The 16845-nt window shown below is 37.9% G+C and overlaps 2 protein-coding genes across 3 annotated transcripts; one reads left to right on the plus strand and one right to left on the minus strand.

The window, feature by feature from the left end:
* Positions 1-6615: 6615 nt before the first annotated feature.
* Positions 6616-10535, minus strand: LOC121634725 (zinc finger protein 436-like). Of its 2 annotated transcripts, none has more exons than XM_041977609.1 (8): positions 10343-10535; positions 9988-10190; positions 9134-9244; positions 8945-9040; positions 8508-8618; positions 8105-8222; positions 7806-8036; positions 6616-7729 (listed from the first exon to the last, which is right to left on the minus strand). In XM_041977609.1, the coding sequence occupies exons 1-8, from the start codon at positions 10359-10361 to the stop codon at positions 6711-6713; spliced, it is 1908 nt and encodes a 635-aa protein (XP_041833543.1). In that variant the 5' UTR covers positions 10362-10535; the 3' UTR covers positions 6616-6710. The 2 variants fall into 2 exon arrangements, with proteins under 2 accessions (XP_041833543.1, XP_041833544.1); XM_041977610.1 differs by having other exon boundaries at positions 7806-8018; positions 10343-10483.
* Positions 10536-10901: 366 nt separating this feature from the next.
* On the plus strand, positions 10902-15276 carry LOC121634726 (zinc finger protein 2-like). Its single transcript, XM_041977611.1, has 8 exons — positions 10902-11036; positions 11199-11401; positions 12623-12733; positions 12851-12946; positions 13273-13383; positions 13669-13786; positions 13878-14084; positions 14161-15276. The coding sequence occupies exons 1-8, from the start codon at positions 11018-11020 to the stop codon at positions 15174-15176; spliced, it is 1881 nt and encodes a 626-aa protein (XP_041833545.1). The 5' UTR covers positions 10902-11017; the 3' UTR covers positions 15177-15276.
* The last annotated feature ends 1569 nt before the right edge of the window (positions 15277-16845 follow it).

The following is a 16845-nucleotide window of genomic DNA, read 5'->3' on the forward strand; positions in this document are numbered from 1 at the left end:
CAGCAGCAGAGGAGCATTTGAAAGATGATTTTGCATATCTTGTCTCTTATGGGCTCTCTTTTATTTTCTGATTTATAACCCTGAGAGGGACAGAGATACAATTATCAGATCACGAGACACATGATAAACTAGTTTGTTACTCCCAACTTCAGACAGGTGTCACTAAAACATACCTGTGTGTTGCCATATTGCCCTTAATGCTTTCCTCTGCTGATGAGTAGAAGATAAACTAGCTGGAGTTGTTTCTGTGAAAAGGACCCTAACCCTTACTAAGTTTTTTTTGTCCACACTGCCAGTTATAGATCATTTGAACAGCTTATTTGACCAGTTAGCAGTACAAGCACAGGATTGTTAACTACTGAAACCATGGGTCATTTTTGTCCTCGTGTAACAGTTAAGCAGTATGCACCAAGCTAAGGCCGTGGAGCTGTTTCAAGACATTGTTTCCACCTATGTTTTACAAGTCAGCAATATTTGTCTTTGCATAGCAAGCGTATCGGGCTGATAAGCTGCAGCTGTGCTGGCTGCTTCCCTGCTTCTCCACCCACAGCTAATTAAAGTAAAACCACTCCCTCTGCAGCAAAGAGTGCTGTTCAAAACTAAGTAATTTCATCAAGCAAAAGAAGAGATTAATGGAATAGAGGCTTATGTTTTGACAGACGGATGACAATCTTTTTGGCGGTTGATGACAGTAGGAAGGCCTCAACCTTGGGGTTATCGGATGAAGAGTATTTGAGGGGATTGTTGAAGATTTATTTTATCATGCTTGGATTTCAGGGTGGTTTTAAGTCCTGACATGGTGAATTATATATTTAAGCAATGTTTCATGTGCATGGGTTTCTCTCTTTAGAGATATGAAGTATTGGTCCTGTGTAACTGATATCTTTTGTCTCACCTCTAGCTAATGATTGTATATTTTCTATACTATATATAGCAAGATATATATATATGAATATATAATATTTAATCACCAGAATGTTAGAGTAAGGAAGAAGGTGGATGCTTCAATGGGAATGTAGTTTGTGAAGTATTGGGCACATTTTATAAAAGTCAACATTATTTGTAACCAAAAGGAGGATTGAAAAAAAAAACTTTAGCTGATGAAATAAACACAATTGGGTTTTAGGACGTTTCACTTCAAGCTCAGATTATTTGCAGTCTTGGGGCTTTTTTTTTTTTTTTGACTCCGGATGACTCCAGAGATTAGAGGCTCTTTGTTCAGATTTTAAACATGATGCTGCACACAGATATGAAGTCTAACATGCTTTTGCTTGTTTTTGTTCTGAAACATGTCGACCAACCAGCAACCTGTCTGCGCAGATCAGTCTGGTCATACTCCTACTGTAGCACTGAGAGATGAGTCTCTCTAGAACTAGTCCTACATCAGCAAAACTCACTGTACACTTATAAAAAATACACATTATTATAGCAACAAACCAAAAATTAAACCTATAAAGGACTAGATCTATTTGTTTTGAATCATTAAAATTGTGTAGCTTCTATATTTATATATTTTTCTTCCAAGACAGAATTTGGAGGACTTGAACTACATTTGTGTAGAGAAATTGATTCACCTTCATTTTATGCAGACTAGCAAAACAAGAAGTAGTTTGGCATCTGGCTATTTTATTTGTTCATCAACAAGATGTGATGATGTTGATTTTTTTTAACACTGAAACTTCACATGTGCAGCGAGCAGTGTGATTATTTATTTCAGGAGTGTTTAAAGGGGTGTTTTCCATGTTTATGCAAAAAAAAAAAAAAAAAAAAAAGAACTTGGATTTAGCCCAGAAATAACTTTTTGGCAAAGCTGACTTTAATGTGGTAATATTTTGCATGATGTGTGGACGGAGAGGAGCCACAAATGTTTGGGATGTTGCACAGGTGCTGCTGTACATTAGTAAGATTTGAACTGTTAAATGTTTTACACACATACCATTTAAAATAACTAGAGCTGTGTGTTTGTCTACACTAAACAGATTTGGATGCTTTGCCATTTCAGAGAGCTTGAGGCCTCATCTCATCACAAAAGAAGCTTGTTATATTTTCTTGGAAACCAAAATGTTTGTTGATCATGTTTGATCTTGACAAAATATTTTAAGATGACTATTTTGAATATAGATTTTATTATCTTTTCTAGGTAAAATTAGCTTAGCCTGTTGATGAAGAAATCTACATAAAGCATTGATTCTCTTTTTTTCTGGAGAAACAAGAGAATCGCCTCTTTGTTTTTCTGTTGTACAGATGTTATTTTTAACCTCAATAGTGATGAAGGTTTTTGGAAAGAGAACAGAAAGGAAAAGGTGGTATATATTATTAAATACAACTTGATAAAGTATTTTCTATATAACTAAATGATATATTAAATGACAGTTTGATGCAGGATGTTGCAGAAAGACTTGAAGAACTTCTGGTTATTTAAAAGAAAACGTGCCCAGATCAGGTTTTTAGGTGCCAAGCTGTAAACAGTGATGAAATGCTGGCATTTTCTTTATTTGACCAAGGGGACTGGTTTCTACAAGAGGCTTCCATTAGGTTTAGAAAAAAAATCACTCGTAAGTTTCCTTTTTTTTGTAAAGCTTTGTTTGTTGCTTGTGCAAAGTTGTCATTTTAATACAAATCATTACAAAGACACCAGTGCTTGGATGGATTCTAGGACTAGGTTGGGATGACATTTTGAGGCTTTGTAAGGATAATTAGCATTGGCATTAAAAATAATATACACATTCTATTTACAAGCTGAAAAAAGAGTTATCTAGTCAATTGGTATATTGTAACTCAGACAGCTGTATTATTATTTATGGGAATCTCACCCTGACTGTTGTCATAGCAGCATGTTAAAACGTCACTGAACAGATCAGAGGCTAACGGTGATGAGTGTCCTTCCTTTTTTTGTCTGAGACCGATAGACAAGATTTGCTTGCCCAGTAGGTTTAGAACTAACATATAGAATAGCTATATATAATGCACTCATTGTGTAGCAGCACACACAGCAGCACCTTTATGTGAATACTTAGGAAGACTGTTTTGATAAGTCTATGAAAGCCTTGTGTTTTTCTCTTGTTCTTTATCGTTATGCAAACATTATAACCGACCCCAAATCGAAGATCCCACTAAGCTGACGCCAAGCTTGTTTTTTTTTCTTCTTCTTCTTAAGAGAGGAATGCCACACCCATGGCCTGTTTTAATAGCTAAGTGTTTTTAACATTGACTTTCTTTGGGATGTAATTCCACAAATGGATCTAGAGGTGCGGCAGCAACTTTATGATGCAGAGGTGTTTCTAGTCCTGGAACTGCTAGTCCTCATTAGAACCATGAATGTTTCTGCCCACTTCTGCCCTCACTCTCTGTTCTTTACACTAAGAATGATAAAGTCATCCCCTTGAATGTAGGACACAGTGGTGCTCTTACTGATATCTTAAAAAGTTTAGAATTGGCTTTATATTTGGTCTTTTTTTCCTTTTTAGCAGCTGTTATGGAAAGAAGAAAAGTATTCAGCCATCTTGACTACTATAGATACAAAATGATTTAACTCTCTACTGTCACTTTGATCTCTGCGAAACTTGATAAAGAAGTGGTTTGTCCTTTTTAAAGCAGAGTTGGAAACCAATGCATCCTGCATGTCTGTGTGAGCAAATGCAGCTTTAAAGAATGAGAGCATCATCAAGTTTTCTTCAATGAGTTACGTCTTGTATTGAGCACCAGGAGATCCGCAGTTTTGTACACAGCTGTGTTAAATGAGAGCTTTTCTGTTTCCTCATTATTGGAGTAAATGTGTGGCTCTGTTTTCCACTCATCAGTAGTGATTAATGATCTCATTTGTTGTCTTCAATCACAACTCATGCAAAGTGTTAAAGGGCCTTTGACAGGACTGAGCAGTTAGTTTTCGTTGTTTCATGTCTGTCTTTAATCCTATATTTTTGGAGGGAGATGTTCACACAGAGACCAATTTGTTGTAATATTAGTAGTGATGCTACTGTTTAATGTAAGACTTAATAACAGCACTATTTATGGTCAAACTAATGAATTAGAGTGTGTTATTGTGCTTGCAGTAGCTTTGGAGGCAGGTGGCCCTTTTGTAACTGGGTTCTTAAACATAAGCCACTCCCCCTCCACTGCAGGAGGAATTTCATTGGTTCTAAGGTTGCTAAGTGACACTGGCCCAACATCATTTGGCTCCCTCGGTTACCATTTGTTTCCTCGGTGAGGACTGCATGGTCTCACAGTTGACACATTCTTGTTTCCTTCTTCTCTTTCATTTTTCTAAAGATTTCTTGATTTTTCTTATTTGTTCATTTCATTTTAGCTTTTAGAAAGGGAAAGAATACTATTAAATAAATCAGAATATTAATTCAATCACTTTTTCTACTCCTATTTTCAATAAAAAGTGAAAGAAAAACCAAACAAAAAGTTGATTTGTAAATACGTTATGTACAGTTTGTATCTGTAACTTGTCAGTCTGTCATTGGTGACAGAGTCTGTCTTGCTTATAACGCACGCTACCAGTAAATAAAAAAGGAAAAAGTATATTTAGACTGTATGGTCCCTTGAAAGCAAGTTTTAAATTAATATCTGATGTATATTCCTGTAACATTGCATTTTTATCTGAGGAATGATGTTATTAAAAAATTGCAAATAAATTGCATTTCCTAAAGCTGTGTTTTTCACTCTTTTCCACAAGTATTAGAGCAAATTCTGCAGGTCCAGCTGTTTCCCGCTTCCTTCTAACGCAAGTATTACTGAAGTCAAATGCCAGGTCATAATTAATTAATTATGAATAATTCATAACATGAAAACTACAAATATGTTTCAAGAATATAAATAATAGAAGTTCAAATATATCAATGTAGCAACTCGGCCACACCATAATGGGACAGCTTGGTTGGCTTGTATGTGCAGACTTGATTTAAGCACATGGCTACGCTGACATATAGCAGTCAACAGCAGATAAAGACAGACCGCATGATTACCAACAATCTGCAGACGTGTTAATCTGTCTCATCAGGGGCCTCATTTATAAAACTGTGCATAGCAAAGCAAACTACAGGTGGCATCTGCGGCTCAAAAAGGAAATGTGGCGCACTTCAACTTTCAGATTTATAAAAGCATGTGCACGCACGTCCTGCACCTGTTTCCGTTTATAAATCAGAATCCTCTCTAAAGGGTGCGCACGTGAGAAAACGCCTTCCCACGTCAACATGGTGGCTATAAATGGTCAGGTGGACGCCTACGATACATATTCATCACATCATTTGCATGATGTCTCGAGAGGGAAAAAGAGTTAAAGGTCCCATATTATGCAAAATTTACTTTCTAAAGGTTTCCTAACAGTCATATGTGTCTTCATAGCCTGTGTATGAGGCCCAAAAATTAAAAAATCCTGTGTCCTTTCTCACTTGCTTACTCCACTTTTTGGAAATGTGTGCTCAAATGGGTGAGTCTGAGATCTTTCCCTTTGTGACCTCACAAAGAGAAATAACTATTGCCCCCGGTAGTGAATAGTGCCATTGACCCGCATGCCGGCTAGCTGAGCCTGCCCTCTAAAATCACAGAGTGGGCACCAGCAAAAGCTGGATCCTCTTCTAAAGGGGGGCGTGGACAGGCACCATTCATGAACATTTAGAGGTTCAGACACAGAAACAGCCTGTTCTCATCAGAGCTCACTAGAGCCACTTTTGAAATGGCTAAAATTAAAAACCAAGGCTGAATTTGGGGTAATACACTTTGAAAACAATGTTGTTGGACTTCTGACACCCATATGAAATTGTTGAAAAAATGTATAATATGGGACCTTTAAGAAGTGGAATTTTTGGGGGTGTGAGACTGAGATCCTAATGGACCACATTGACAAACGTAAAAATGTTTAATTGGTGGGCATGGCGTGTGCATTACTTGAGTCAGAAAGGCAGGATAGTGGTGGCAGGTGGTAGATTCTGTCATCACAGTGTCAGAAGGAAAGACACACCAGAGGTATCGGAACATGCGGCTGGATATCTCAGTTGGTAGCATCTGTCTGTCACGCTGGAGACTGAAGTTCAATTCCCAGAGTGGTGAATCGCTTTGGAGAAAAGCATCTGCTAAATGACAGTAATGATGTCTGTAATTTAGTCATTTCCTTTCATTTATAAAATAAATATGTACAGATTCATCTGAGATTGGCAGCAGTATATTTAGTGTTAAATAATTTTTCTTTCTAGTTGCTGGATGCTCCAGCTGGGTGGGCGGTGCAGAGGGACATGATCACCACAAGGTGGCCAAGGAGTTGCAGGAAATAAAGACGAAAAACTGGGACAATAATTTAAAAAAGCATTGTGTAAGAATAAACAAATAAAAGGAACTCCACCTTTTGTGTGTTTCATTAATATTGCATCACTTCTAGACCTCCATCCTCCAGTCTGCATCCTACCCTGCTGGAATGAAGGACCAAAGCTACTTTTCATACTGACTGCTACATGCTGGAAGCAGACTGTCCACCTTATTTAGCTGGATAGATTTTATAACATGTTAGTTTTGTTTCACAATGACAGAACATATTTTAGTGGTTGAGGTTCTTATTAACCCCCCACCCCCCTCTATATTCGATAACTCCATTCTACAAAAGAATGTTTCCATGGGTTGAAATAACATTTTATTAAAGATCAAATGAAAATAATGATCAAATACACAATATTTACATCCAAATTCAGATTTCTGGCTATGAAGCGAGCACATTATGAGTCAGCTTTATGAGTTGTCATATGTCTTTTCAAATTTCCCTGTTGGGAGAATTCTCTCCCACAGTCTGAACACTTAAAAGGCTTCACCCCGTTGTGGCTGAGCATGTGCCTCCTCAAACAGTTCGCAGTGAGGAAACGTTTGGGGCATTCTGAGCAGAGATATGGACGCTCTCCTGTGTGAGAACGCATGTGCACGTTTAGGTGACTCTTGCAGGAGAAACCCTTCCCGCATTGCTCGCAGGTGTACGGCAACTCGCCCGTGTGAGTCCGATTGTGCAGAAGCAGCTCCCCTGAGGATAGAAATGACTTCCCGCAGGTGGTGCACAGGTAATTCCTCTCCCCTCGGTGCATCTGCATGTGTCTTATGAAGCCATTTTTGCTGAAGTTTTTCCCGCAGATGTTGCACAAATTGGTGGGACCGTTGTGAAGGTGTTCATGCTGCTTGAGTGAATAACTGCAGAGGAATCCCTTGTTGCACTGTTTGCAGGTGAATCTTCGTCCTCTTTTGTGAAGTCTCTGGTGCTGATAATACCCCGACTGACTGGTGAAGCCCTTCTCACACTGGCAGCACCGGTAGCGGAAGCTGTGGATCTTCCTGTGGGTCTTCAGCTGGTTTGGATGTTCAAAGACCTTCTCACATTTTGGGCATCTGGTTTCTTTTTCTGGGAAATTTTTGATCACAGGTCTTGCACTCAGAAACCGTTTATCTTCCCCTGCAGACACTTTCTTTCTCAGTCGTTTCTTCTTGTCCACATTGTCCTTCTGCTTATGCTGCAACTTTTTGCCATCTTTTTGTTTGCATCTCCTCAGTTTCTCTGTGTCACCTTGTTTCTTTTTTTCAGCCTTCACGTTTTGACTTTTCTGTTGAATCTTCTTTGTCAGATTTCTCAAAGATTTCTTCTTCTGAACGGGAACTGTCATGTGGTGTTCAGTCTGCATGTGCTCTTCAACCTTCCTCTTCAGAAGGTGTGTGAATGAACATTGAGGACATGTTGATGAATTAGATGGTGAATCTGAAAACAGGATGAAGTACAGCAAATTAGTGAAGTAAGACTGTCTGGATAATGAATAATTTTATCTGTGACTGACCTAATTTCTTTTTTGGTACCCAGTCAGCTGAGGCCACATCTGAGCTCTGACTTGAGTCTTCTTCCAAATTCTCCAGTGCCAGTGAGCCTTCATTGCTTTCATATTCATCTTCATCATCACCCTCACTGTGCAGCTCACCAAATCTCTCCCCTGCGGTATGAGTAGGGAGGGCCAGCGTGGACAAAATGACATCCTCCTCATTGTTTGATGGAGCTGTGATGGAGGAAAAACCTGAGCGTGTTATCTATAGCATCCTCTTGTCTCCTTAGTCAAAAAAAAAGACAGATCTTTCCTCTCACCTGAGCTCAGAGTTTTCATCTCTCTGTGATGAAGGAGCAAAGTTTTCAGGGTTTCAGGGCTAGACATGTACAGTCCAAACTCTTCTGACGCAAATGTATCAGTGAGCCAAGCTGTCGTCTGAGACAGAAAAACACCACAAACAGGCCTCAAAGTGACAGAAGAGAAAGAACATCCAGTAATGTCTTCTAACATCTTAAAACAAAAAGCAAAACATTTGCACAATTCATCATCTAAGACATGATATTCTTTTCATTTAGTCCACATTATTTAAATGATAAAAATTGTATTTAAAAATCAACACCACCAGTTTATGAGGAAACACAAGTTTCTTTACTGTGTAATTCAATGTACAGAAGACTATTTCAACAGATTAGTCTACAGACATGTGACCTGCTGGAGTACCTGCTGTAGATCCGGTATGGGCAGCAGCTGCTCCAGCCTGGACAGGAACAAAGACACGAGCTGCTGGATCCGCTGATTGTAGGCAGAGCCATACTTTTCAGGGAAAACTTCCTGCAGACACATCCAGAGCATCAGGTAAAAGTGATCAACACAGGTTGTCATCATTCAATAAAATATAATGCTGCAGTGTGAGTAAATCGTCAGAATTATAAGCACACGAAGTTCCTTACTTCCTCTATCAAGTGAAAGCAGGCAAAAACTACAGGACAATGTTTTAAATTTGGTGGAAAGACAGAGCAAAAGGAAGAGGCCAACAAAGGATGAACTCTGAGTGGCCTTTGACTTTGTTTTTAAAAGTAATTAAAACTTAATCTTTGCTTTTACCCTTTTTTACATTAAGTAATTAATCTACTGGGCTTAAAAACACATGGACTCACTTGGAAGAAGAACTTCTTTTCAAAAGGAACATTCAAAATGTTCTGCACCAGGCTGGCAAAGTTGCTGTAAGAGGTCTTCAGTATATCTGCACTTTCCTGTCAAGAAGTGAACACAGTGAAGTCAAAAAAGGATTCAAAATGCTTCTGTATCGAAGGCTTTAAATTTATCTTTATATTTTTTTCCCCCACCATCTGATCACTGGCGCTCAGTTCTGCACTGCACGTGTGGATTTTATCCAGGTGACTCTGGATGGTCTTCAGGTTGCCGAAACCATCGCTACGACACAGCTCCAGAACCAACTGTGATGCAGCAAAATGGAAGAAAGGTGAGTCTTATAATAAAAATAAAAGAAATAAAAAAAAAAAAAAAGAAATAAGCGTGATTTGAAACCACTTTCACCCAATATAACAAAAATAAATATCTCTATAGTTATATGTATATATACACAACTATAAAGATTCATAATGAAGTTATCTTTAAATCCTGCAGTTAAAGGGAAAAATGAGGGAAAACTCCAAGAAAACAACTAATATAAAAGTACATCTGACAGTTTTTGCTTTGCATTATAGTTAAGCTGCTGTCCGATTCCCATTTTCAAATAATTAAAATTATAACTTTGTAGTATGTAAAGATTTTTAAAAATGGTATTTAATCTTTTAAACTAATACATCAGATTACACCATGACCCAAAAGTAAAAAAGATATATATATATATATATATATAGGCATTTAGGTTCCTCCTGTTATATTTTGAAATATCTAAACTTTATATTTAAAACTAAATATAGTTTTACAGGTTATTAATTAAAAGTTTTTTTTCTTTTGTTTAATGTTTATTATTTCACATTTATTGACATACATAATGCTTGTTTCTGTAGGTAAAAAGCTGACAAATTATTCAAATTAAACCATAAGGGTTTGACAGATGAAAAATTGTCAGCTGCAAATTGTGTTACAGCACCTACAGCTCTCTAACACAACATCACTTACACGCCACTATTACAATCAGCATGGGGTGTCTCAGGTCACTGTAACTCCTTACCCTTGCTCTCAAACCCAGTACAAGCTGGGCTTTCTGAGTGGGGCTCAGAAGCTCTGGAACTATCTCTGTCACCAAACTGATGAAATCCAGCAGCTTGTCGTACTGTTTCACGCTGTGCTGCTGCACTACTTGCCAGACGAAGGCTGACATGACTCTCACTGGAGGAACAAGCAGCTGTAAAGAGGTTGGAGGAAGAAAGGGGCCTGTGAACGACACGAGACGAGTGTTATGATATATAGGGATGTTTGTCAACAGGCACGCTAACGTTAGCTTTACAGTCAACTTATTCGTATAGCTGTAACATTTGCTTTAAAAAGCTGTCTATTTATGTTAGCACATAAGTAGTCGCACAAACCTTTGCTACTCCACGCCATTTTAAAAGGTTAGAATAAGTTTAAATAAGGACCTTAACTAAAATGGGACATTTTCTTGCGTTCTGAAGTTACTTCCGGTAAGAACCGGATGTTGTGGGAAAAGTCGCGCCTTTTCGTATGTCATTCAAAATAAAAGTTAAAACCTTTAGTTCTGACACAAAGATGAGGTTGTGAATCAGAAGAGAAAGCGTCTAAACGTGTCATTTTTTTTCCATTACACTGTATTTCCAGTGTTACAGCACATCATCAATACAGAATAATCTTGAGTTTTGAACACTATTTTCTAATCTTTATTGAATTATAAAATAAAAGGCTTCATTAAAAATACAAGATTTTGCTTTTCTGCTTAAAAAGAAGATGCCATTAGATGCATCATATCTGCTCCAAATATTCTCATGACTATTCTGTATCAATAATGGCTGTAACACTAGAAATACAGTGTAATGGAAAATAATTATATGTTTGACATTTTCTCTTCTGATTCACTGCCTCATCTTTGTCAGAACTAAAGGTTCCAACCTTTATTTTGAATGAGAGAGGAAAAGACGCGGCTTTTTCCACAACATCCGGTTTCTACCGAAAATAACTTCAGACCGCAAGAAAATGTCAAATTTTAATTAAGGTCTTTATTTAAACCAATCCTAACCTTTTAAAAAATGGCGTGGAGTAGCAAAGGTTTGTGCGAATACTTATGTGCTAGCATAAATAGTAAGCTTTTTAAAGCAAATGTTACAACTATTAGAATAAGTTGACTGTAAAGCTAACGTTAGCTTGCCTGTTTGTTGACAAACTTGTGGCATCCCTTTTATCACAACACTCGTCTCGTGTCGTCCACAGGCCCCGTTCTTCCTCCAACCTCTTTACAGCTGCTTGTTCCTCCAGTGAGAGTCATGTCAGCCTTCGTCTGGCAAATAGTGCAGCAGCACAGCGTGAAACAGTACGACAAGCTGCTGGATTTCATCAGTTTGGTGACAGAGATAGTTCCAGAGCTTCTGAGCCCCACTCAGAAAGCCCAGCTTGTACTGGGTCTGAGAGCAAGGGTAAGGAGTTACAGTGACCTGAGACACCCCATGCTGATTGTAATAGTGGCGTGTAAGTGATGTTTTGTTAGAGAGCTGTAGGTGCTGTAACACTATTTGCAGCTGACAATTTTTCATCTGTCAAACCCTTATGGTTTAATTTGAATAATTTGTCAGATTTTTACCTACAGAAACAAGCATAATGTATGTGAATAAACATGAAATAATAAACTTTAAACAAAGGGGGAAAAACTTTTAATCAATATCCTTTCAACCTATATTTAATTTTAAATACAAAGTTTAGATATATGAAAATCTAACAGGAGGAACCTAAATGCCTGGCCAATAAATTATACATTTCAGTGTTAAAGACTGTAAAGGAGTGAGAATTAAAATAAAGAGAAAGTATGCATATGAATCAGTTAAATATGAAATGTTTTAAATTTTTCCAGAAATATCAATTTAAAAATTTATACACAGTATTTCACAGTTTTTACAAATTAAATGTCAGTTTCACAAATCAGTGGTTTGACAAAACTTTAATTAATTTGTTTATTTTATCGGGCTATAAAAGCCTTGAGAATTGAAATAACTTTACCAAGAGATTTTAAACTGGAACATAGTTATCAAAATCTTGGAGGGAGGTTAATTTTTTTGGTAATCTTTGGTGTGTCATATTGAAAATCTGAACTTGAAATGGATCCTTATCCTGTTTAACACACTCACACAGATTTGAAAGACAACTGTAAAGATAAAAAGAAACAAGAAAAAAAATTTGAACCCAGTGTTTGTGCTAAAAAAAAAGTTTATTTTTCTCAGGAAGTTGGGTAGCATCTTATCCATGATTATTTATGCAGTAGCTTTTGGGTCATGTTATAATCTGATGTATTAGTTTAAAAGATTAAATACCCTTTTTAAAATCTTTACAAACTACAAAGTCGTGGTTTTAATAATTTGAAAATGGGAATCAGACAGCAGCTTAACTATAATGTAAACCAAAAACTGTCAGATGTACTTTTATATTAGTTGTTTTCTTGGAGTTTTCCCTCATTTTTACCTTTAACTGCAGGATTAGAAAATAACTTCATTATGAATCTCTAAAGTTGTGTATATATACATATAACTATAGAGATATTTATTTTTGTTGTATTGTACGCAAGTGGTTTCAAATCACATTAATTGATTAGTTTATTTTATTTATTTATTTAAGACTCATGTTTCTCCCATTTTGCTGCATCACAGTTGGTTCTGGAGCTGTGTCGTAGTGATGGTTTCGGCAACGTGAAGACCATCCAGAGTCACCTGGATAAAATCCACACGTGCAGTGCAGAACTGAGCGCCAGTGATCAGATGGTGGGGATTTATTAAAAAGAAAAAGAAAAACTTTAAAAAAAAAAGGTAAATTTAAAGGCTTCGATACAGAAGCATTTTTAATCCTTCTTTGACTTCACTGTGTTCACTTCTTGACAGGAAAGTGCAGATATACTGAAGACCTCTTACAGCAACTTTGCCAGCCTGGTGCAGAACATTTTGAGTGTTCCTTTTGAAAAGAAGTTCTTCTTCCAAGTGAGTCCATGTGTTTTTAAGCCCAGTCGATTCATTACTTAATGTAAAAAAGGGTAAAAGCAAAGATTAAGTTTTAATTACTTTTAAAAACAAAGTCAAAGGCCACTCAGAGTTCATCCTTTGTTGGCCTCTTCCTTTTGCTCTGTCTTTCCACCAAATTTAAAACATTGTCCTGTAGTTTTCGCCTGCTTTCACTTGATAGAGGAAGTAAGGAACTTTGTGTGCTTATAATTCTGACGATTTACTCACCGTGCAGCTTTATATTTCATTGTATGATGACAACCTGTGTTGATCACTTTTACCTGATGCTCTGGATGTGTCTGCAGGAAGTTTTTCCTGAAAAGTATGGCTCTGCCTACAATCAGCGGATCCAGCAGCTCGTGTCTTTGTTCCTGTCCAGGCTGGAGCAGCTGCTGCCCATACCGGATCTACAGCAGGTACTCCAGCAGGTCACATGTCTGTAGACTAATCTGTTGAAATAGTCTTCTGTACATTGAATTACACAGTAAAGAAACTTGTGTTTCCTCATAAACTGGTGGTGTTGATTTTTAAATACAATTTTTATCATTTAAATAATGTGGACTAAATGAAAAGAATATCATGTCTTAGATGATGAATTGTGCAAATGTTTTGCTTTTTGTTTTAAGATGTTAGAAGACATTACTGGATGTTCTTTCTCTTCTGTCACTTTGAGGCCTGTTTGTGGTGTTTTTCTGTCTCAGACGACAGCTTGGCTCACTGATACATTTGCGTCAGAAGAGTTTGGACTGTACATGTCTAGCCCTGAAACCCTGAAAACTTTGCTCCTTCATCACAGAGAGATGAAAACTCTGAGCTCAGGTGAGAACAAAGATCTGTCTTTTTTTTTTTTTTGACTAAGGAGACAAGAGGATGCTATAGATAACACGCTCAAGTTTTTCCTCCATCACAGCTCCATCAAACAATGAAGAGGATGTCATTTTGTCCACGCTGGCCCTCCCTACTCATACCGCAGGGGAGAGATTTGGTGAGCTGCACAATGATGATGAAGATGAATATGAAAGCAATGAAGGCTCACTGGCACTGGAGAATTTGGAAAAACACTCAAGTCAGAGCTCAGATGTGGCCTCAGCTGACTGGGTACCAAAAAAGAAATTAGGTCAGTCACAGATAAAATTATTCATTATCCAGACAGTCTTACTTCACTAATTTGTTGTACTTCATCCTGTTTTCAGGTTCACCATCTAATTCATCAACATGTCCTCAATGTTCATTCACACACCTTCTGAAGAGGAAGGTTGAAGAGCACATGCAGACTGAACACCACATGACAGTTCCCGTTCAGAAGAAGAAATCTTTGAGAAATCTGACAAAGATTCAACAGAAAAGTCAAAACGTGAAGGGTGAAAAAAAGAAACAAGGTGACACAGAGAAACTGAGGAGATGCAAACAAAAAGATGGCAAAAAGTTGCAGCATAAGCAGAAGGACAATGTGGACAAGAAGAAACGACTGAGAAAGAAAGTGTCTGCAGGGGAAGATAAACGGTTTCTGAGTGCAAGACCTGTGATCAAAAATTTCCCAGAAAAAGAAACCAGATGCCCAAAATGTGAGAAGGTCTTTGAACATCCAAACCAGCTGAAGACCCACATGAAGATCCACAGCTTCCGCTACCGGTGCTGCCAGTGTGAGAAGGGCTTCACCAGTCAGTCGGGGTATTATTGCCACCAGAGACTTCACAAAAGAGGACGAAGATTCACTTGCAAACAGTGCAACAAGGGATTCCTCTGCAGTAATGCACTCAAGCAGCATGAACACCTTCACAACGGTCCCACCAATTTGTGCAACATCTGCGGGAAAAACTTCAGCAAGAATGGCTTCATAAGACACATGCAGATGCACCGAGGGGAGAGGAATTACCTGTGCACCATCTGCGGGAAGTCATTTCTATCCTCAGGGGAGCTGCTTCTGCACAATCGGACTCACACGGGCGAGTTGCCGTACACCTGCGAGCAATGCGGGAAGGGTTTTTCCTGCAAGAGTCACCTAAACGTGCACATGCGTTCTCACACAGGAGAGCGTCCATATCTCTGCTTAGAATGCCCCAAACGTTTCCTCACTGCGAACTGTTTGAGGAGGCACATGCTCAGCCACAACGGGGTGAAGCCTTTTAAGTGTTCAGACTGTGGGAGAGAATTCTCCCAACAGGGAAATTTGAAAAGACATATGGCAACTCATAAAGCTGACTCATAATGTGCTCGCTTCATAGCCAGAAATCTGAATTTGGATGTAAATATTATGTATTTGATCATTTTTTTTATTTGATCTTTAATAAAAAAGTTATTTCAACTTGTTTGATGACTTGTTTGTTGTCACTTGTTTGTTGTCACTTGTTTGATGACTCAGACAAGTGAAGCATTCGGATTTATCACAGACTGTGGAGAAATGCACCTTATACTCTCTGGCCAGCTGGACATAACTGTTTATGGCATTCACATATTTATAAACCTATCATAAGGTCTGTATCCTACATATTGATCCTCTTATATGTTAAAATTTTATACAATGAAGTCAACTCGTATTTGGATTTTATCTTTTATTGTTATCTCTGTTCATGAACTTGATAAAAAAAAAGGCATTTTCTTACACTAAACTGACAGGTTTCTCTTGAAAATGAGGCTCAATGTCCAAAGTCAGAATGGTGACTTCAAAGGGCATAGGCCACATCTAAAATCTGGGGTGGCCTCTCAAGTACCTGAACTTTAGACAATTATTCTCTAATAAATATGTAGTGTATCCATACCAGATCTACAGCAGGTACTCCAGCAGCTCATTTTCCCTCATTTTTGCCTTTAACTGCAGGATTAGAAAATAACTTCATAATGAAACTCCATAGTTGTGTGTATATATACATATATATTTATTTATTTAAGACTCATCTTTCTCCCATTTTGCTGCATCACAGTTGGTTCTGGAGCTGTGTCTCAGCAATGGTTTCGGCAACATAAGACCATCCAGAGTCACCTGGATAAAATCCACACGTGCAGTGCATAACTGATTGCCAGTGATCAGATGGTGGGGATTTATTAAAAAGAAAAATCTAAAAGAAAAATATCTGGTAAATTTAAAGCCTTCGATACAGAAGCATTTTTAATCCTTTTTTGACTGCACTGTGTTCACTTCTTGACAGGAAAGTGCAGATATACTGAAGACCTCTTACAGCAACTTTGCCAGCCTGGTGCAGAACATTTTGAATGTTCCTTTTGAAAAGAAGTTCTTCTTCCAAGTGAGTCCATGTGTTTTTAAGCCCAGTAGATTCATTACTTAATGTAAAAAAGGGTAAAAGCAAAGATTAAGTTTTAATTACTTTTAAAAACAAAGTCAAAGGCCACTCAGAGTTCATCCTTTGTTGGCCTCTTCCTTTTGCTCTGTCTTTCCACCAAATTTAAAACATTGTCCTGTAGTTTTCGCCTGCTTTCACTTGGTAGAGGAAGTAAGGAACTTTGTGTGCTCATAATGCTGATGATTTACTCACCGTGCAGCATTATATTTCATTGAATGATGACAGCCTGTGTTGATCACTTTTACCTGATGCTCTGGATGTGTCTGCAGGAAGTTTTTCCTGAAAAGTATGGCTCTGCCTACAATCAGCGGATCCAGCAGCTCGTGTCTTTGTTCCTGTCCAGGCTGGAGCAGCTGCTGCCCATACCGGATCTACAGCAGGTACTCCAGCAGGTCACATGTCTGTAGACTAATCTGTTGGTCAAGATTAAATACTCTTCTGTACATTGAATTACACAGTGAAGAAACAGAGCTTTTACTGAGTAAGGTTCAGATGTCCAACTGCAAGTAAATGCAGCATGTACTTGTTTAACAGCAGGTCAAGGTAGATGTTTATTTCCATATTAATATTCAGTTAAAG

This window comes from Melanotaenia boesemani, chromosome 23 (assembly GCF_017639745.1).
Source record: "Melanotaenia boesemani isolate fMelBoe1 chromosome 23, fMelBoe1.pri, whole genome shotgun sequence".
NCBI lineage: Eukaryota > Metazoa > Chordata > Actinopteri > Atheriniformes > Melanotaeniidae > Melanotaenia > Melanotaenia boesemani.